This window comes from Desmodus rotundus, chromosome 8 (genome assembly GCF_022682495.2).
Source record: "Desmodus rotundus isolate HL8 chromosome 8, HLdesRot8A.1, whole genome shotgun sequence".
Taxonomy (NCBI): domain Eukaryota; kingdom Metazoa; phylum Chordata; class Mammalia; order Chiroptera; family Phyllostomidae; genus Desmodus; species Desmodus rotundus.
The window spans coordinates 81260222-81281975 of NC_071394.1; the positions used below are offsets into that span (position 1 = coordinate 81260222).

Consider the following 21754-nt stretch of genomic DNA (forward strand, 5'->3'; position numbering starts at 1 on the left):
TGTCTACTTGTTCCAGCTAAGACTCCAGTACTATGTTGAATAAAAGAGGTGAGAGTGCGCATCATTGTCTTCTTCTGATCTAAACGAAAAATTTTCAGTCTTGCACCATTGAGTGTGATGTTAGCTGTGGGTTTGTCCTATATGACCTTTATTATGTTGAAGGACCTTTATTCCTTCTATACCCAATTTGTTGAAAGTTTTTTTTACCATGAAAAGATGTTGTATTTAGTAAAATGCTTTTTCTCAATCTATTGAGATAACAAATGATTTTTATCTTTCATGCTATTAGTGTGGTACTTCACATTTATTGATTGTGTATGTTGAGTCATTCTTGTGTCCCACGAATACATCCCATTTGGTTATGGTGTGTGATTCAGTTTGCTAATATTTTATTGAGAATTTTTGCATCTATATTCATCAGAGTTAGTGGTTCATAGTTGTCTTTTGTGTCCTTATCTGGCTTTGGTATCATGGTGATGTTGGCCTCATAAAATGACTGTTCTCTCCTTTTAGATCTTTAAGAAGAGTTTGAGAAGGATTGATGTTAATTAGTCTCTAATGTGTGGTAGAATTCACCAGTGAAGCCATCTGGTCCTGGGATTTCTTTGTGTTGGGAGGTTTTTGACTAGAGATTCAATTTCTTTACTGATTACTGGTCTGTTCAGATTTCCTATTTCTTTATGATTCAGTCTTAGTAGGTTGCATGTATCTAGGAATTTATCCATTTCTTCTAGTTCATACAATTTATTGGTTATAATTGTTTGTAGTAATCTTTTATGATCCTATGGATTTTTGTGGTATCAGTTGTAATGTCTCCCCATTCATTTCTGATTTTACTTATTCTGAATCTAGCTAACAGTTGTCAGTTTTGTTTGTCTTTTGATTAAAAACCAGCTCTTGGTTTTGTTCTTTCTTATTGTTTCTCTGGTCTCCAATTTATTTTTGTTCTGGTCTTTGTTATTTCCTTCCTTCTGCTAACTTTTGGCTTAGCTTTTTCGTCTATTAATAGTTCCTTGAGGTGTAAAGTTATGTTATTTGAGATCTTTCTATTTTCTTAACAGAAACATTTATCACTGGCTACAAATCCCCCACTTTCTGAAAGTTTGCATCACACCACTTCACTTTTATGAAAGACCCACATTAAAAGAGTAATGGGGTTTTTTTGTTAAAGCAAAAATCCTCTGGATTTCTTTCAGTTAACGAAAACAGATATTAATGTAGATCTTTTGTAAAAGTGAAGTGACATAATTCAAACTTTTGGAAAGCAGTGGATATTCTTCACTTGAAGCCATTTCACTTTATGAAAGATTTCATAGGAACACTATCCAAAGGATAGTGGGGGAAACCTGTAACTGTTCTGCTGAGAACTGCTTTTGCAGCAACCCATACTTGTGGGTATATATGTCTATTTTCATTTGTTTCAAGATACTTTTTGATTTCTCCTTTGACCCATCAGGTTGTTCAAGAGTGTGTTGTTCAGTTTCTACATGTTTGTAAATTTTGTAGCTTTTCTCTTGTTAATTTCTAGTTTCATTCCATTGTGGATATGACTTCAACTTTTAAATCTGTTAAGATTATTTTGTGGTCTATCATATGATCTATCCTGGAGAATTTTGTGTGCACTTGAGAAGAATGTGAATTCTGCTGCTCTTGGTGGAACCTTCTTTAAATATGTTAGGATTAATTGGCCTTCTATATGACTCAAATCCAATGTTTCCTTGTTAGTTTTCTGCCTGGATGATCTATCCATTGCTGAAACTGGGGTATTGAAGTCCCCTACTATCCTTGTATTGTTTTCTATTTCTCCCTTCAGGTATGTTATTACTTGCTTAATATATTTAGGTGCTCTGATGTTGGTTACATATATATTTGTGGTTATTATATCTTCTTGGTGAATCAACCCTTTATCATTATTTGATGACCTTCTTTGTCTCTTGTAACTGTTTTTTGCTTAAAGTGTAGTTTGCCTGATAGAAGCATAGCTACTCTTGCTGTCTTTGGTACACCACGTTTTGTTTATGTATTCAACCAGGTGATTTCTACCTTTTGGCTATCGTGATTAATGCTGGTATGAGTGTTGATGTTCAAGTATCTGTTGAAATAGTAAGGATTTGTTTTTTCATTCTTTATCATAAAACTATTCATTAAATTTATACAATGTACAAGTTATTGGGTGGGCCAAAAAGTTTGTTTGGTTTCGGGCAGGCTGGCTCTAGTAGTGCTTAGTTGTCTTTAACTTCTTTTGAAACAATTCAGTCAGGTTGTATTGTGACAGCTGTCATATCAGCATGCATTTTAAACAAAGTTATCAGAAATGGTGAATTTTTGAGTAGCTATTTTAATATTGAAGGTGGAAGAAAATAAGCAACATTTTTGGCATATTATGCTCTATTATTTCAAGAAAGGTAAAAATGCAACTGAAATGCAAAAGAAAGATTTATACAGTGTATGGAGAAGGTGCTGTGGCTGATCGAATGTATCAAAAGTGGTTTGTGAAGTTTCATGCTGAGGATTTCTCCCTTGAAGAAGCTCTACAATAAAGTAGATCAGTTGAAGTTGATAGCAATCAAACTGAGACATTATTGAGAACAATCAACATTATAACATAAGGGAAATGGCCAACATGCTCAGAATATTCAAATCAATAAAGTTACTGATGAAAACAAAAAAACACATCTTTATTTTAAGGAAAATACTAAGACTTTTTGGCCAACCCAATAATAGCAGAGCAAATGTTGTTCCACTGGAAACCCCCAACTCAAGATCTTTGAATAGGGGAAAAAAAGCCTATTTTTAGTTCTGAGAAACTACAAAAACTGCTTTGTTTTCTTGTACTAAGAAAACACTATAATAGACCTTGTCACCATTTAATATATCAAATATTACCTTTTGTTTATCACTATTTTCTCAATCCCCTCTACCCACTGTCCCCTTCAAAATATAAATCCCATGAGAACAAGAATTTTTTTTGGGGGGGGGAGTTGTTTACTGCTGTATTCTCCGGGCTTAGAAATGGTCCTGCTGCAGAGCAGGCAGTCAGTAAGACCTCCCGAATGAATAGTGCTTGAATGTTATCCACCTCCATGCATACTGGACATTTTAAAAGGCTTTAGATTTTGCTTCTTTTGAACATCTGAGGATTTCTTTCTCTGGAAGAGCAGTCTACTACAAGGGTATGTTGATAAGTATTATAGAGCTTATAAATAGTTGGAGACAAAGTATGAAAAATAATTATGTTGTATTGGGAGATATAAAAAGATAGAGATGGACTACAGAGAATACATAAATAGAATTTTGTCTCCCTTTAATTTGACTGTATTGTCCCCAAAATAGAATTGTACAAAACATTAAACTCATACTTTGATAACCTGGACTTAGGAAGGAATAATAAAGAACACTTTGACCTTAATGGTGGAAGTTAAATGACCCAATTATCACAAAAAAAAGATAGAAACAAACTCAATCATCACTTTCTAAAATAAGAACACTTCACTCTTTCCCCTCAATTCACTATTAATTTGTATTGTAGTCAATCTAGACACTACTTTAGCTGAGTCTCAGTATTTGTCTGAGACACAAATTAAGAGTTCTTAAAATAGGAAGAACTTTAAAACATTATTATAAGGCAGGGGACCTGGCCCATTTTCTTGTAAGCAAGGAAACTTGACTCTGAGAGGTGAGATGATGTCCAGAAGCATTTTTTAGTCTCTGTCTTTGTTGTAGTCATTTTCCTTGTCTTGGATTTTAGTAAGGATAAAATCTCAGTTCTGGCCAGAAAGGAGGATCACAATGCCAGGTGTCAAAACTACCAATCAATCCTCCCCTTAATTGCTGAAGTTTGACACCTCCCCATGTTTGCCCCAGAAAACTCTAAATGTTCTTTTTATGAGCAATAGGGAATTAAATTGCCTATGAAGACAAATTAACTTCTAAATTATAAGAGAAACAAAAACACCACCAGTGAGAGAGGGAGACAGAGAGAGAGAGAGAGAGAGAGACAGGGAGACAGATAAAGACCCTTGTTGCAACTCCAAGCTTTCAAAAAGTTAATTTTTCCCTCTTTCCCTTCTCCATATTTTCCACCCTTTTTTTCCTCTTTGATTTCACCATGTAGTTTTTGCCTTCTCTGAAGTGTAGACTTTGGTCAGCAATCTAATTAAAGTGGAAGAGGTCAAAATAGACTATTGAAATGAAGTGTCATTTAAGCCATGGTAACTATTATATTTGGGCAACTCCTAAAAAGGGGGAAGAAACTCTTCAGGGAATTTAAAACATTGTTTCAAAGAACAGACTTACAAAAAATATAAAATAAAAGGATGTGAATTGGCTTAGAGTAAAAAGACATTAATAGAGTAAGGAAGGAAAAGAAAATAATTATTTTGTAGATAATTCAAATTCATGGTCTTGTGCATCACATTTTATACTGACTGGTTTTAAAGCTTAATATCTTCTACTTGTCTAAAAATGGTGATTGCAAACTCTGGTTCTTCACATAACCCAGCCTCACCTCATCCTCAGTCTGTCTCCAATGATCTTAGAAGTGCTAAAACAATCTCCAAATAAGTTTAATTTTGATTAAAAAATATATCCACATATCCACCTTATTGTTTTTTTGTTTGTTTGTTTTATAGAAAGGGAGAATGAGGCAGAGAAGACAAAATTGTAAAGAAAGTGAGATTAGTATTCTCATCTAAGTCTTAAGGTGAGCAGTTAAAAATACCTTGTACACAATGCAGAGAAAAACTGTTGGTTTGCCTTGTATTTCATTCACATTGCTCCTTATACACGGGGAACACTAGAGGTCTGGTTCCCAGAATATTAGGCTTTTTCCTTAGCACTTCAAAATTTAATTTTTGAAGTTTGGGAAAAAATTGCAGCTCTTTCGGATGCTTAGCATTTTATAGCTTAATAATTTCATATACTACAAGTGTTTCAGCAGAAAATGAGCTTTGACTATTTATGGATTTGCAACAATCCAAGTAAGGCTGTGGAAACAAGTTCTTGAAATGGCCCTTATTTTGAAAACCCAATTATTCTAAAAAAATTATGAATTCATAGTTTTCATGAAGGATAAACAGTAGGTACAATGTAGCATATGGAAAGAGGACTAAATTATAGGTGGGAAGGTGTGAGTAGATGGTATTTCTTTTTTCCTGTCTGATTACTACTAATTGTGTACAAAAATATATATTAGATATGGTATTTTGTCTCTCCTTAAGAAAACAATATTTGGAAATTCCTATGTAAAGCTAATATGCCACGAGGAATATAAAGACCTTTGGTGAGATAGCCATGTCCCTATGGAAATAAAACACACACACACACACACACACACAAACACACACATACCATGTGGTGCAATCTGTTCCAGTCTATACGGAGGAGGGGTGGAGAAAGCTCTGTGGGGGCCAGGAATAAAGTTATCTCTGGGAGTTCTTAAGGTATTAACTAGAAATGGGAGAAATGATACAGCTAAAACCTAGAAAAACTTTCCCTTTTGCCCTCGATCCTAACCCAGAGTATGTTAAACTTAAGCATTCTTTATTTTATTGTTTTTTATTGTTGTTCAAGTACAGTTGTCTCCATTTCCTTTAAAAACTATTTAGCAAGTTCGTTTAGGGGAGAAAAATCCTGAACCTTTTTTGAGATGGTTAAATTGCTATTCATTTTGTATTTTAATCTAACCTACTGGTGATTTAATTTACAGAACTCAAAGGAAGTGTACACTCAAATATTTGAGGACGTTAACATATCAACCACTGTTTAATTTTGGAATGTGCCTACTTGCTTGACACAATATTTTACCATCTCAACAAATGTTTAGCCTTTTTTTCACTTGACTAAAGAGAAATAAGTTTCACATTGCTTCATTCACCTTCTTATGTGCATATGCTGGGAAAGATTGGATGTTAAAAAAAAAAAAACTTCCTCATGTTCCTTTCTACTACATCTAAATCTGTTTACCAATTCAAAGCTGCTAAAAAGTACTGCATTCTCCTGCTAAATCAACTGGATGGCTAGAAACCAAACTGTAATGTAACAGGAAAAAATTATCAATTTATTTTCATGACAGAACATTCTTGAGAAGGTATAAATTCTTCCTGGTCTCTATGCCAGTTTTCTTTTTTCTTCTTTTCTCTGTCTTTTTTAAAGGCTCTCAGCCTTTAAGCTGATACTCTTTATAGTTATATAACAGTTCTAATATTTTGTGGCATTTTGTATTGTGACACCATAGATGGAATTGTCATCGGACTGACACTCTGTGCTGTTTATTCCTTAATTACAACTGTTAAAACTGTAGAGAAGTGTGCTAGTCTGCCAGCGCATATTATGAAAGCAACATTATTGTTATCCACACCAACACCCACTCAACAGGGTATTTCCAAGATGATAGTTTAAAGAAACTTATCAGCACAATGAACGTTTCGATATAGTTTGTTTTAGTTCTCCTATTACCTTCTTTAAAAAACACAAGCCAGTTTGGAATATAAAATCTTTCATTGTAACGTAGCATGGACTCCCTTATCAGTAGAGCTGCCTTCCTCGTTAGAAAAGTATAATTTTTGTGAGTGTTCAAGCTGCGGTGCACTGAAGAATCTCAGAGCTGTGGAGGGTTGTGACCCAAAGTTTTCCGATTGACAGTTGCTTCAGAAATAATGAAAATAGAAGGGAGAAGGAAAGGCAAGTTTAAAGATAAGATAAGAGAGGAGTTATTTGCACTCACAGGGTTGGCAAGTCAAAATCCCATAACCATCTCCAGCTTTAATACGTATCCTTTTTCAGAACCAGTTTCAGCCTTGCTGAAACTGACTACTTATTAAATGCTTTATTTTGGTTATTTACTACAGAACTTTTAGAGGTTTATCTCTGAGGAACAAAATCCTCTGAATCTATTTTCTGATAGATTATTATTATACTAAAGCAGTTAAGCGTGACTGTCTTTTCATTTGTTAAAAGAAACTAAAATAGTGAGCAAACAATCACTTCGATCCTGGGCCTTGCCCCCATAATAAAATAACTGAAAAGCAAAGATTCTACGAAATGAAAAATCAGAACAGCTGGTATTCACTGTTTAGATGAGAATGACTAAGTGATTTAAAAAAAAACACACACAACACTCATTTAGCAATGTATCGAATAAACAGTCCACCTTTCAATATTGGTTTTTAATACTTGCATAAGTTTGATAGAAAGAGAATGCTTGACCTTGAAATGGTAGTAGGTCTCTAAGGGGTAACCCAAGACTTGCTAGTACATTCCCATGTCTTTGTCATTGAGGAGTTAATGGGTTAACATGAATATATTTGACTACTAAAATTCCTGCAGTTACCTGCATATTCTTTAATATTCAGCTTTACTAAGCAGGTTTTTAAAAACTAGTATGTGAAGTTATTGCTGTGCCTTAACTTCTTCTTCATTTTCTGCTTCATTTTGATTTTCAACACCAATAGGATATGATGCTCTTCCTAAAAGAAACTGTTCCCATTTGGGAATACATTCTTCTACTGATGCCCAGTAAAGAGTCTGGAAAAAAAATCCCAAAGTAAAAAAGCATATCAAGCAATTGAACTTGGCTCTTCATAATAGTCTAAATGTTTATTCACTTGAATGTGTGTGTGTGTGTATACACACACATATATGTAGAATGCACCTCCTTTACAGAATATTTTATGTTAATTTTAGAAAAAAATCTGGCTACTTACTAGTGTTAATTTTCAAATTTCTCAGTAAAACCGGAGCCTGGCAGAATTACAGGTTTCAGAATTTTATTGTGATTTTACACGCCCTCTTGTGGCCAACTTTGTGTTTATTACCAGTATCATTTATGTCCACAGACATTAAATGTTTTTGTTTAATGTTCCAAATCCCGCACCAAATGATTACCCACACTAAATTTACTACAATAAAATAATTAATCGTGACCTGCTTCAGGTGAATCGACCCCCTTAATTGCATGGGGAAAACATTAAAAAATGCATCCACTATACCTTTTAACAGCACTTGATATAACAAATTTTAATTTATTCCCTTTTTTTATATAATGAGAAAATAATATCAAGATTACCTACCTAACCATTTTTAAATTCTAATAACTTGGAAGTTGAGGTGCTGTATTATTGGCCTGACTCTAGCAGTCTGTAAGTTACAGAAGCTCATGCAACATCACCAGCATATCATGTATACAAGCTTCAGTGGCTTCTTGGGTGACTGCCATACAGAGGCCAAAGAAAAGTACCTGCCAAAAGCTCTGCATCACAGGAGGGCATTTAGTATTACATCACCACTATCGATCTCATTTTGGGAAATTCAGCCAAAGAGTTAGCATTAAGAACACATAGTGATTCACTCTGATCATTAAAAAGGTACAGGAGTTCTGAAAGTTGATAATGGTGAGGGATTCTACATATCTCTGCATCTATGCATGTGGTCTGAGAAAGAGCCCGACGTCCGGAAAATAAAGGTCATCCTGCTGTGCGAGACTAGCTAAGGAAAACACCACCCGAGGCCCGTGGTTGGGAATTTCTCCACCAGTCATGGCTGGATTAACCCCTATTGTGTGGGCCCTATATGGGCCAGAGTAAGGTATTGGAGAATTCAACAAAGAAAAAGACATGCCCAGGGCACAACTTTGTACCAGGGTTTTTTCTCTCCTTGATCACTGGCTTTTCTTATTACTCCAGATGACACAGAAATTTGAGGGGCAAATTCTCAGCCTTTAAATTTGAGTCTATTCACATCTCTGGTTAGGCAGCAAGCAAAATTGTATTTGAAAAAGGTCATTAAAAATATCAAATCAAACTATTCTATATGTAGTAAATTCCCTTTCATCAAAAATACATTCATGTGCCAACTATGGTTTGGTTTATTTTTGCCAACCATCTTCCCAATCTGTTCTTGAACTGAGAAAAATAAAACAGATAAAAGCCACACTATACTGCATAAAATGTATTTAAATAGCGTTGGTTGAATTTTTGGTGAAGGGCTGAACTGCTTGCTATGTGTAACATCAGCAACGGGAAAAGCACTTTGGTTAGGCCTATTGCCAACTTAATAGTTAGTGCGTATTTTCTGTTAGAGTTTAACAGGATAGTTGTTTCGAAGTGACTAGATGAAAAGACACAAAATCTTTATACAATTTTCACTTGATCAAATTTTTGTTTAAATCAAGATACTTATTACCTACTATGTACAAAGAATGGCTCTGTGGACACGTAAAGACCAGACCTGTCTTGTTTATTTTCGTTGAATAAATTAATCTTGGAAATACAGACATAATCACTATGAAATTTGTAATGATCGGGTCTCTTCCTTTACCATTCATTGTTCCTTAAGACTCTCACCTCAAGAGAAACCACCTCAGGTGGTGGAAATGGGTGAAGCCGGGCCTGTAGAAACTTTTCTGCTCCTTCTATGTCCTGCAACAGACATCAGCATTTAAAAACAAAATGTATTTAGATCGCATGCACAAATGGCACCTGTAATGTATACCTGTACCAATATCCCAAATCTCCACCCTTCACTCTTCTCTGGATACAGTGTGGACTGATAGAGGGGCACTGAGGTAGGAGAACTGATTATTGCTTAATTAACCAGTTTCAAATAGAGAGTGCAGGGCTTCTTATTTTAAAATAAAATGTGGGGGTGGTACTTCTAAGTTCTGACTTATTTTATATAGTGTCAATAATTCTTTCAAGAAAACAAAAACAAAAAAAAACCTTCCTCTAAAACTGTTCGGAGTGCCAACTTAGTTCTAAAATCATTAAAAACAGTCAGATGGCTAAAATAGTCAAATATTCAGATACTAAAAACAGTCAGATACCCAGACCCACACTGCACTGTTCTTAAAAGTAAAGCGATTGAGTCTGTCTGGATTATGTAATACATTAATGACACATTTCATTTGTTCAGTATCCCACTTTTAAATTTTATACTTATGTAAATATTCCTAGTATTCCTCAGTACTTCACAACAGACCTTTTCACCATACTGTCTAGCTTTTTAGTCCTAGATTTCTACGGTAATCTCGATGATGCGTTTTATCGCTAGGTAGTATACCATTTAGCTGATGGCATTCAAGCACTGTGCTTTAATCTGGAGCGTAACTTGTAGGTATGTGTATTTTCTCTTATGATTATACCAACACAAGGGTAATTAAATGTAATTCATACACTGGGAAAGACTTTACCTTGATGCAGGCATTAAGTTCATGCCCAGAAACATTTGAGTTCTGTTTAAATTAATGCTCCCAAATCAGCACCTATGTTGTCTTGTGCTTGCTTGTATTTGCCACGTTCACAAGAGACCTTGGTTGAAGGCCATGTAAATTTTGTCTCTCCTTTGAGCTTTGTGATTTGAGAGAAAAAAGAAAGCATTGGAGCAATCTTAGTACAGGGCTGTTGGACAGACGGAGGGAGATGGAAAAGGGCGTGGGAGTGGGTGTGAAGAAGCCAATGCTGAACAGGAGAAAAGAGACAGCAGATGGCTGCGCGGGGAGCACGGGATGGGTGTGAAATGTAAAAGGGAAAAACAGGAAATTCCCTAAAGGGACTCCCCAAAGTTGCACAGCTATTAATGCACCTGCTGTCTAGAGGAAGGTGATTTGAAGGGGAAAAACATCAATTTAGAAATAAAAAGCCCATCTATTAGCATGTTCATCCCATCCCAGAAGTTTACATCGAAGACATGTGCTAAAAAGCTTTTGATGCTGACACTACAGCAGATAGAGAATAACTTTTCTGTGATTACATTGAGATTTTACAAAGTCCTAGACAAATTATTTCTTACTTTATAAAGCAAATAGAATAAAATAACAACTCCAATTATACCATTATTCTAGGGACAGTTACAGAGTTATTGTTAATGGTAGATCTAGGCGTCACTAGTACCTATAGACAAGATTATAAACATTTTTTCCTTTTTTAAAATAATTTTTTAATCCTCACCTGAGAATATTTTTTTTATTTTTGAGAGAGAGAGAGACATTGATCAGTTGCCTCCTGTACACACCCAGATGGGGGATCAAACCCATAACCTAGGTATGTGCCCTGATGGGGGATTGAACCTGCAAGCTTTTAATGTATGGGACAATGTTCCAACCAACTGAGCCACCCGGCCAGGGCAACATTTTTCTTAAAGATCAGAAAATACGCATACTAAATTTCTCTTATTGAAAACAGATACAGCGGGGACACGTGACCAGGTGAAGCAGGCCTGTGCTTAGTCACTTGACTGTCACCTCTGCATCATTTCCACAGGAGGTAATCACTCCAGAGCACTTTTTCCTGAAGCGATATTTCACTTCTGTAGATGTTTTGCTTCCCTCTCTGAGTCCTTGTCTTCCTCCTTAGCTGGCCCTTTGTTTCTCTTTTAGAACGTTTCTCAGTTAGATAAACCTAACAGTGGGCTTGCTTAAGATCTGTGACATTTGTCACTTTCTTTTTACTTTTTCTCCCTCCAAAATTGTTTTTTCTCTAGCTTCCACTATTCATGTAGAGGGATGGATAACTTTTCTTCCTAGCCCTTATTTCTCAGCCTAATAAAACTACACTCATCGTCTTGTACTGAGTGTATTGAATGTATAACAGTGGGAATTCTATTCACCTAGGTACCCTGTACCTTCAACTCTTCTTATTCCCTGTCATTTAAAAGTTCAAAGCTTCAAGATGTTTCCTCTAGCCTCTCCATGCCATTCCCAATGCTATGGTCTTATTATTACACTTACTCACTCAACAACTATTTATTGAATACTTACTTGAACTTATGCCTAGACTCTCATTTTAGTTCAATCCATACTGACCATGGAATTGATGAGTTTTGCTAAAAACTACTTTAAATAAGTCCTTACCTAGATTTAAAAAAAATGATACCCACTACACAGGAGATTAAGTATGAATTCCTTAGCTTGTCTGAAAAATTCTTTGACTATATGCTGCTAGAAGGAAAGCACTAGTGATTACATTTGAAATGATATTTTGCATTTTCGATGGAATTACTTTTAATGACATTTTATTTAATCTATTTCATTTCATTTCATTACAAATGTTTACTAGAAAATTTAAAATTACATATGTGTCTCACATATATTTCTGTTGTACAGCACAATTTAGATTTATCAATTTATAGGAATTTAGGAACTAGAAGAACATACCAAATGATACCTCAGTTATATAATTAGCAATATACAGACAAATTAGCAATATTTGTCTGTAGGACAAATGATCCAATTCCTTCAACAAAGAAATTAAAAGGGCAGGGAAACTTAAGACATTCATGATTCCTATCAATCAATTAATCAGGGAACTATGAATCCTGATTGGATATTTGAGGAATTATTGTAAATTTCTTAGATTAATAATGTACTATGATTTTCTTTAAATAGTCCTTATCTTTTAGTGATAAATACTGAAATAATATAGAGATAATATACTGAACTATTTACAGATGAAACAATGAGATATTGAAGATTAACTTCAAAATAATCTGAGGGGTGGGAGGTGAGGAGTATGGATGAAACATGATTGGCCGTGTTTTGATAATTATTTAATCTGGGTGATAAGCACAAGGAAGTACATTCTTTTATTCCCTCTTCTACACAGGTTTGAAATTTTTCATAAAAATTAAAAAACAAGCTGCTAGTGTGTATGACGGTGTAAATGTTACACAATGGCCGAATTCAGCAGCCTGTATAAATGAGCTGACTCATGACTAGGACAGGTGAACAGGAGCACAAACACTCATGGATTGAGATCTCCTTCTCCCCACCTCACCCCTGTCTCCCAGCCCAGCAATATATATCTCCCTATAAATGTATACAGTAAACTCAGCTATGGCTGGGCTGGGTTTAATCTTTTAATCTGCTGGAGGTGCAATGTCTGGGGTGAAAGAAACAAGATACTAAAGCATGAGGTACAGGGTCATTGGTACAAGGAACACTTAAACATTCATTAAACTTATTCTTCATTGAATTGGAGAAAGTGAGAGGTGTGAGGAGGAAAGAGACATGGACCTGTAAGTCACTGGCCATCCTGGGTGGCAGGCAGTTTGTTGAAGGCTCCAATTGCTGGCTGCCCTGTGAGGGCTTCTAGGACACGCCTACATGGAAGCCCTCAGGGCATCACCAATGTGCTGGGGCACCGTCCCAGTCATTCTTGCCCTGGAGCGTTTGTCCACCCTCCTCATGAGATGACCTTCATTACTATGAAACTGCCTTTTTTGGGTAAAACTAAGTTTTGTGGGGATAAAGGTGAGAGAGATGACAGTTTATGTTATGGAAATGTTTTTTGTAACAAAATCCTCTATTTCTCTTACAAATGCAGACCAATTATGCTTATGTTTTTAAAAGGCAAATAAATTTCATTTTCTAAATACTAACAGGGAAAAATCACTCAGTCTGTTTTCAAAGTCCACTATCTGTTACAATATTTACTGATGAAACCCTCACTGTGAGTTTTCTTCTACTTATATTCTTGTTCATTCTTTTACTAATAAGCTTGAATCTTTCACGGGACTAGGCTCTTCCTTATCGCTCCTTTAAAAAAAATATTCTTCGATATTCTTGCTAACTTATTTTTGCAAATACATTTAGAGAAATTTTATTGGGTTTGATACACATTTTGTTGGAATTTTGTAAATCTAAAAATAACTTTGTGACAACTCACTTTAGAAAAGTAATACTCCCCACTCAAAAATAAGGCATGTATTTTTACTTAAATTTTCTCATAAATCTTCCAATGAAATGTACATCCCTTGGACATCCCTTGTTAAGAGCATTCCCAAGTATTTTAGAATTTAATTGCTAATGTGAAAGTGATCTCTTATATTTCCCAGCTGTATCTGTAGAATTGCTATTGATGTTCACCTTTTATCCATTAATTTTGTTCAACTCAAAATATACTAGTTTTAAAACAATTTTAGCTTTTCTTAGTTTATAACCATACCATTTAAAAATGTGAGTGCTGCATCTTCCTGTCCAAAAATTAAAGCTCATTCCATTTTAGTGTTTATTATATTAGCCAGAGCTTCTAAGATCAAATAATGGATGGAGATGTAGATCATCCTTATTTTGCTACTACTATCTTTATAGGAATCCTTCTAAGTTTTAATGGAACCTTTTGAAGCACATTCTGCACTTAAGTGCGTATCCTGATGTAACTCAACTTGTTCTTGACAAGGGGTATTAGGAGTAGTTATTATGGTTTCCTCATCTCTAAATTAAGGAACTAGAGAAGACTAGTAGTTTTCCCAGTTCCTTAGAGCCACAGCAGGGCAGACAAAAAAGGGCTGAATGGGTGGGGCTTTGGACCAAAGCTGTCCACTTTTATCTATTTTACATCTTTGAAAATGTGCCTATGCTAAAAAAATTTGAAAACCTTCAGATGACAATCTAATCTAGTCTGTATGCTTTTAAAAGTCTCTCCCAACTCAAAATTCTGTACTCGTGCCCTATTTATTTTACTTTCACAATAATTTCTGTAATAGAGCCATTAAATTTATTTCCAAAGTTAAAAACTATGAGAGAAAGCAGGATAAAAAATTGCATACATAATTATCCAAAACACGTAAAACAAAGACTGGGAAGAGACAGCATCTGTATCTGGGATGTAACAAGTGCTCAATAAATGTTTATTAAAGACTGTAAGGAAATACACAAAAATATATTAGTTCCTAGGTGGGCAGGATAAAGAAGTTATTTCATCTTCTTTGCTCTTCAAATTTTCTGCAGTGAGAATATATTACTTTGATAATCAGGAGAAAAATACCATATCACACTGGTTCTGATGACTATGAAATAGTTCATTATTTTCTTTCTAGATATGACAGTTATTTCATACTTCTATTAAATCCAATCTCTCCATTCCTGAAATGACTTTGCATCTAAATAGCAAATGAGTCTTTCCTAAATACCCTCTCATATGTTTCTTACATAAGTCTTTATTTTTCTTTTGCCCAAACACTTTCAGTACTGTATTATCTCTACATAAAGTCTCAGCTTACCCAGAGACCTCACAATACATATCCAACTTTTTTTCTGTGACTTTCCAAGCCAGTTAGCTCATGGTCCTGTGAACATTAATAAGGCTCTTCCGTTGGCTCTTCCGTAACAATCCAGCAGAACGCCTTGCCTTCTGCCTATTCAAACACAGCTCCAGCTTAGCTTCCTCTCTGAGACCTCTTAGAATATTTGAGCTCTCAAAGATTTTTTACAGCTACTCCTAGAATAAGAGTGCTGAGTGTTCCACATCACTTAATGTTTAATCACATAAAGTCTCATATTTTGTGTGTGACAACCTTATGACACCAACTAAGCCTGTTAGCTACTTGAAGTGAAGAGCTTTGACTTAATGCATTTTGTGGTCCCCACTTTCTAACTAGAACTAGCTCAATATAAGGACCCTCTGGGCACTCATCAAATTCTTTGCTTATTAAAATATTAACCAAACATTACCTGCACTTGCTGCAAGAAGTAGCAACCAAGACTTCAAGCCTTCTAATTTCATTTTTCTGACTTTTTCACAGCAAATTCCAGATTACCCTATATATTTCCATTTAAAAATAAATATTGCAAACACCATTGGGCAAGTAAGACATATGGCAATATAGAATGCTTTGGTAGCACTATGGCTGTGACTTAAATTACTGTGGCTCAAACTGCCAGAAGCTGAGAAGATAACTGAATTTTCTCTTCCTTTATCCTCTAGTGAGGACAGAAGATAACTATATCATGCCTATCGATGAAAATATTTAACAATAAAAAACTGAAAACACTTCTTTATAACTTAAATAATATAGCCTTAGAACCAAATGTTTTAGTCATAGGATCTCTTGGAAGCTTGACTAGAAGCAAACTTTTAGGGTTTTAATTATGGATGAAGCCATACAATTCTGGAAGCAAAGCATAGCAAGCAGCCAAAAATGTTACACATATGATTTTACTCCAAGTGGGCACATTGGCCAAATGGTGAGGCCCTGCGCAATCACACACTTTGACCACCCCCTCCATCATCATCCAAAGGGATCTTGAAAATCTGTTATCTTACATATGAATTCTATGTGTGGACTGTGGCCCCACCAAGGCAAAATCAAATTGTTCTTGTTTTTATGATGTTAAATAGTTTTGAGTTACATGTAAATACATTATAGGTACTTTATGGTATTTTAAAATCTCCCTACAAAGAAAGGATGAAAGATTGAAAGCTACATCTTATATTTATTACTTTTTGCATAAAAGATGACCTTAAAATTCCTTCTGTAGTCATTGAAATTTCTGGTTGATTGAAAACCTTCACTTTTTTTTTCATTTTAAAAAATGAGAATTCATATGCTTCTTGTCTCACTACATGGGTCTAAAAAACATGATGCTTCATTAATTCTATTTATTACTTGTAACAAAGACATTATACAAATCGAATTATTAAATTCACTTCAAACCTTTTGCAAAGATGGAAAAATTCCTTATACTCAAGTCTTGGAAACTTACCTTTAAAAGACTAAGGTTCCTTTTAAATGCAGCCTCAGCTGCTTGAATCTGAGATGCCTTTGCCTTGTTTTGATCTCCAGATTTACTCTTCATTTGTTGAAGTGACTTTAATCTTTGCGATACTCTAGAAAAAAATGAAGATTATTATATATAGAGTTTTTTAAAAGGAGACATGTTATTGCTTGAGCAATATAAAATATTCGTTTCTTAATTGTACTTCAACCTATTTTGTAAGCCAATTAATAAGACAGCAAAAAACTTAAGTAGTTCAATAAGTCTTAAATCTAGATAAAATTATTTTTATTTTTATTAACATATACCATAAGTATATGCTTCTGTCTTTTTTAGCCTCCCTGGTCTTCTAAAATTATTTTAAAGTGTTAAAACATATGTTTTAATTTCTTGGTGAAAATTCAAACTGTAATAAACATCTCTTTGTATATACACTTATATATACCTCTACACACACACACTGATGTAACTTGCTGCACAAAACCTTCTGCTTAACACTTTAATACTCCTAAATCTCCTGTTACACATTTAGAATTGTGCTATACTTCCATATGTCTGAAAAAGTGATACAAATATTTTTTTCCTCTTTTTCCTAAGAGAAAGATGATGGTTCCCTAGATGAGTGAAGAGGCTATGTGTATGTATGCAAACCCACCACAAGGTCAAACTGTAGCTAAAGAAAGATGTAAAAAGTTGTTAGTGAATTATCAAACTACTTTGTTATATAGAATATATTTTAAAAATTTCTCACTGGTACAATGCTCATTTTACAAGTTTTTGATCTTCTTAAATGATAAGTATATATGTCAGATGACAAAAAATACGTAAGTAGTATGTGTAACAGTCTAATCATTTCCCAAGTAGTTGTAGAGATTCTCAAGAAACACTGTTTCACAGGGCTGTTATTGAGCATAGAACTAAACTTTGATACAGTCATTTCTGTAAATAAAATATCTTAAAAGATCAAGGAAGAGGGCCTGGTGATTAATTAGAGAAAACAAAAACATGAGAGCACACAGTCAGAGATGGAGAAGGGTTATTACAAAATATAAGTGCAAGACTGGCTATATAATTGCAGTGCCCTGAGCAAAACAAAATATGAAGCCCCTTATTAAAAAGTATTAGGAATTTCAAGAGTACAGCATTAGGACATTAAACCAAGTGTAGGGCCTATGGCTGCACAGGTCACATACCCATGAAGCTGGCCCAGGGTAAGAGGCTTAGAGAAGTCCCTTAAATATCAGTGTGTAGCCTAGAAAGGGTGAGAGGAAGGATGAAATTGTCTAGATAATAGTAACAAAAGTAAAAACACACAGAACATAATTGTAAAAACATATAGAACATAATTATATCTTTCAATCTTTGTTATTCTTAAGGACAATGACATTCCCTTAGACCAAAATCTCTAAAGTGTCAGAAAATTAAAATGACACACTTTCAGATTTTTAAGTCTTCTTGTGCACACAATGTTTCACTAATAAAATCAGCATAATTTATTTATTTAGATTAGCCTTTTTAAGAAACTTACATTTCTTCATGTCTTTTAGGCAGGCGAATTTCTTGAGTGAACAAGGAAGTCATTTTTAGTTAAAGCTGAGTTAGAAGCTTTCTGCTAAATAGTAAAAACATTTAGAGTTACTTCTACCACATGTCCTCAGCTTCACAATATTTGATCATTTTAATACCTCAACTCATTTGCTCTCTCAGAAGAGAAAAAAAACCTTGAGATATAATACTGTATGAAATGAAATAATGCATTTAAAAACATTTTTATTTACGATGCATAGTTTTCTTATGCCAGATGCATCTAAGAATACTGTGAATCAGGTAAATTCAACACATTTCATGTTTTCCCTCTTTTCTTTCCACATTTTAACCTTAAACAATTCAAAACAAGCAAGCAGCTGGTACTAATACTAGTGAACATTTTATGGAGTCAATAGAAAGAGAAGTATCTTCTCTGTAAACCAACACAGGAACACCATCCCTCATGCATGTGCACACACACACATATAGGAAGGCAAAGAAGTATGAGAACCAACTGGAAATTCATGGTCTTTACTTTATTGGAAGACCACCCAGTTCTACCATCTCTTTTCCAAATAGGTAAGTGATTTTTTGTATGTAACTGTGGGGTAAAGCACCATTGCTCCCTGCACTTTACCCTGGCTGCTAAAGACTCTTATTTGGGAAGTTCGGAAAGCCCATTTTCATGGCACATGAGCCAGCTCACCTTGGCTGAAGAACCTAGTCCAACACAGAGATTGCTCTCAATTTAGGATCGGAACCTGAAGGCAAATCATCTAATTGCGTGCAAAAGTTGAAGGTGCCTGCCCTAAGGGAGAAAAGACAGGAATGAAATTCCCTTTTGGAACAAAGTACTGGCTTTCCTAAATTTTATGAAATGAAACACTGATTGCGGATCGCTCAAGTGTCCAGCGCTGATGGAGAGATTGAGCTCTAGCCACAGAATTGCAAACACCACCCCTGCCCTCATCGAGTTTCCTCCTCCAGGGACCACTGTCTTGCATTCAGCACCGAGGACAGCAATCACTAGAAGAGTCCCCCCCCCCCCCCCCCCCCCCAAGGCCCACTTCACAAAGATCGAGTTAGAGAGATTTTCCGCTAGAATTACTGCAGGCCAGTCCTCACTGCCTTCTTCCCAGTTTCCAGTGCAGTGTCAAGGAAATCCTGGAAAGTTGGTCTATGGTAACTTCTTTTCTGTTACGCCTGACACCAGCACTTCACACAAACCCCACAACAAATTCTGCCTTCTGAAACGAAGATCCACACAGTCTCAGAGTCATCGGCCCTCTGACCACCCCAGGTTCCGCTTCCATCCAGAGGACTCATGAACTTTCCTCATCACCCCAACCCTTCCCCCTGAACAACATGGTCCCCACCAGCCATGCAGGCACCTGCGCTGCCTGGGAAAGCTAAGCGCCCACCCGTGCTGTCATGCTGTGGGACCTCACGCATCGCGCCCCACTCTGACCTCTTCCGGAAAAGCTCTTGAGTCTGCGCAGAGGCTGGGTCTGTGCAAGGGCCAGGGCGTGGCCACACCCACTTCAGTGCTGCGACTCTAAGTGACGTAGTGACGACGTTATAAAAGGCCGCCCTGTGGCGCGCAAGGTGAGGTGGTGCTGCTCAAGGAGGGATCTCTGAGTTGGTTGTTAAGAGCCGTGAGTTTGGTGTTAGCTCAATTTCAAGGCAGGTTGAAATGGGACCTGAGTATGTTCAAAAGGCTTCCGAGAGTGAAGCTGATTTGTTAATACCTAAAATGTCATAGTAGAAGGTGGATGTGAGGAAAAAGTCTTCCAAGTAGTCCAACATGTTTGAATGGATTTTACAGTCTGTGAAAGCACCTTACTCTGAAGAGTTTCACCCTGGGCGCCCCATTCCCAGCAAGGAGTATAGCCCCTGCCCACTTGTAGCTCGCACACCCAGAGGGATAGTGATATGGATTGTTCACGTCTTGAGTTTGTGTGCCAGTCGCTGTGTTTACGTGGATTAGGTCATTCATCGAATCCCACTACTCCCGGTGAGATAGGTACTATTATCCTCACTGGAAAGAAGAAACAAGCTTGATTATTTAGTTTAGCCAGCAGAGCCTTTACTAAATTTACATTGTCATCAGGACACACACTTGGGACTCATCCGTTAGTGCTGTAAAGTGCGTTCTCAAACATCCTTTTCCCCCTGGGAATAATTTCGTGAGTTTTGTGGTACCATCTTTAATTACAGAGAAGGCATTGAAGTTCCAGAGAAGTAAAATTGTTTTCTTCCTAAAAGTTTCTGAGTTGGTAAAAGGCAAAGAGCTAAGACTCCAGTCCAGGGATCTTTTATTATTTTCCTCCCACAATATCTACATAAAACTTAGCTCCTGCTTGGGGGCTAAGGCACTTTGTGTTTCCCTTGCTTGGGAAGCCCCTTCCCCAGATAACTTACATAGTCTCAGTTCCTTGTCTTTCAATGCTGTTTCCCTTGAACCTCCAATGTAGGACTGCAGGTCCACCTCTCCCATGTCCTCCTTATCCTGCTTTGTTTTTCTCCACAATGCAGTACCATTCCACATATCTTATAATCACTTGTTCATTTTTTTTTTACCAGTGCATCCCCCTACTAGAATGTGAATGACATAAAAATAAGCATTTTTAGGAGAAAATTTGGACCTTTATCTTTTATGTGTATAAATTAAATATACTAGGGTGACATTGGTTAATAACATTATATAGGTTTCGAGTGTAAAAGTCTACGATACAGTCTATCATCTGTATATTGCATTGTGTGCCCACTACCCAGAGTAAAATGTTCTGTCATCACATATTTGACCCCTTTTATTAGCCCCATAATCCCCCTTCCCTCTGGTACCAACATACTGTTATCTGTGTCTTTGAGTTTTTGAAGAACAGGTATTTTTGTCTCATTTATTTGCTGCTGTGCCTCGTATGTAAGTGTTCTGTAAATATTTTTTTGAATCATAGATGAAATAATTCCCCAAAAGAAATTTCATCATAAAGTCAGAGAAGCCTGTTTTTAGGTCATAGGACCTTTGACCTAGCTGTCCCATAGTTTTACTTAGTAAAGATGCAAAATAGAGGTTACAAGACATTCTTGTTTATATTTTATACAAGTTTAGACATAAGAATTTTTCTTAAGTTGGCAATGAGTTGCATGAAACAGAACTGAAAGAGTGCACATTAAAGATTTGTGTGTTGCTTAAAACAAACTTTGCTCACCTCCCTGCTTTGGAAATTTTTCTGCAGGTTTTAGAAGAATGGTAATCAGGAATACCTCACAGACACTTAGAGGTTATCTACTATTTGTAGACAGTGATAAGTTTACAGTTTTAGAGTTAGAAATAAAAAGAATTTCAGATTCTTTGATAATTTCATGACTCCAAATCACTACCAGTAAGTTCTGTTGTAGTTAACAGAGAATCTTTTTTATAGAGTCTTTTTAGACTGCTTTTGGGTTTACTCTGGGTAGATAATGACTAAGAAAATAAAAAAAACTCATGCCTGAGATTTCTGGTCAAGATGAGATGTAGGTAGACATGCTTTGCCTCCTCCCACAACCACAGAGAGAATTACAACTAAACTTCAAAACAAATAACACCTGAATCTGTCAGAAAATCAAACTGTATGGAAGTCCAACAACCAAAGATTTAAAGAAGCAATGTTCATCCAGACCGGTAAGAGGAGTGGAGATGAGGAGACAGGGTGGAGAAATGAAGAGACATGGTGTGGTGTGGAGAGGCAACAG

General features: G+C 35.9%; 1 protein-coding gene across 8 annotated transcripts; it reads right to left on the bottom strand.

Annotated features, from left to right (window-relative positions):
* Positions 1–2622: 2622 nt before the first annotated feature.
* On the bottom strand, positions 2623–19554 carry CEP15 (centrosomal protein 15). 8 transcript variants are annotated; one of them, XM_053930285.2, is made up of 6 exons: positions 19485–19554; positions 18723–18824; positions 18018–18098; positions 16478–16601; positions 9342–9416; positions 2623–7524 (listed from the first exon to the last, which is right to left on the bottom strand). In XM_053930285.2, the coding sequence occupies exons 3-6, from the start codon at positions 18068–18070 to the stop codon at positions 7390–7392; spliced, it is 387 nt and encodes a 128-aa protein (XP_053786260.1). In that variant the 5' UTR covers positions 18071–18098; positions 18723–18824; positions 19485–19554; the 3' UTR covers positions 2623–7389. The 8 variants fall into 8 exon arrangements, with proteins under 8 accessions (XP_053786260.1, XP_024412372.2, XP_071078370.1 ...); XM_024556604.4 differs by having other exon boundaries at positions 18018–18101; XM_071222269.1 differs by having other exon boundaries at positions 19438–19534.
* Between the last annotated feature and the right edge of the window lie 2200 nt (positions 19555–21754).

Bases quoted from the DNA above. Each gene is read 5' to 3' on its own strand.
- CEP15 (XM_053930285.2), bottom strand. From the start codon at position 18,070: ATGACTTCCTTGTTCACTCAAGAAATTCGCCTGCCTAAAAGACATGAA. The intron at 9,417-16,477 runs GTAAGTTTCCAA...TGTCTGTTGCAG, and splicing joins GGAACCTTAGTCTTTTAAAG to GACATAGAAGGAGCAGAAAA. The intron at 7,525-9,341 runs GTGAGAGTCTTA...TTTTTTTTCCAG, and splicing joins CTGAGGTGGTTTCTCTTGAG to ACTCTTTACTGGGCATCAGT.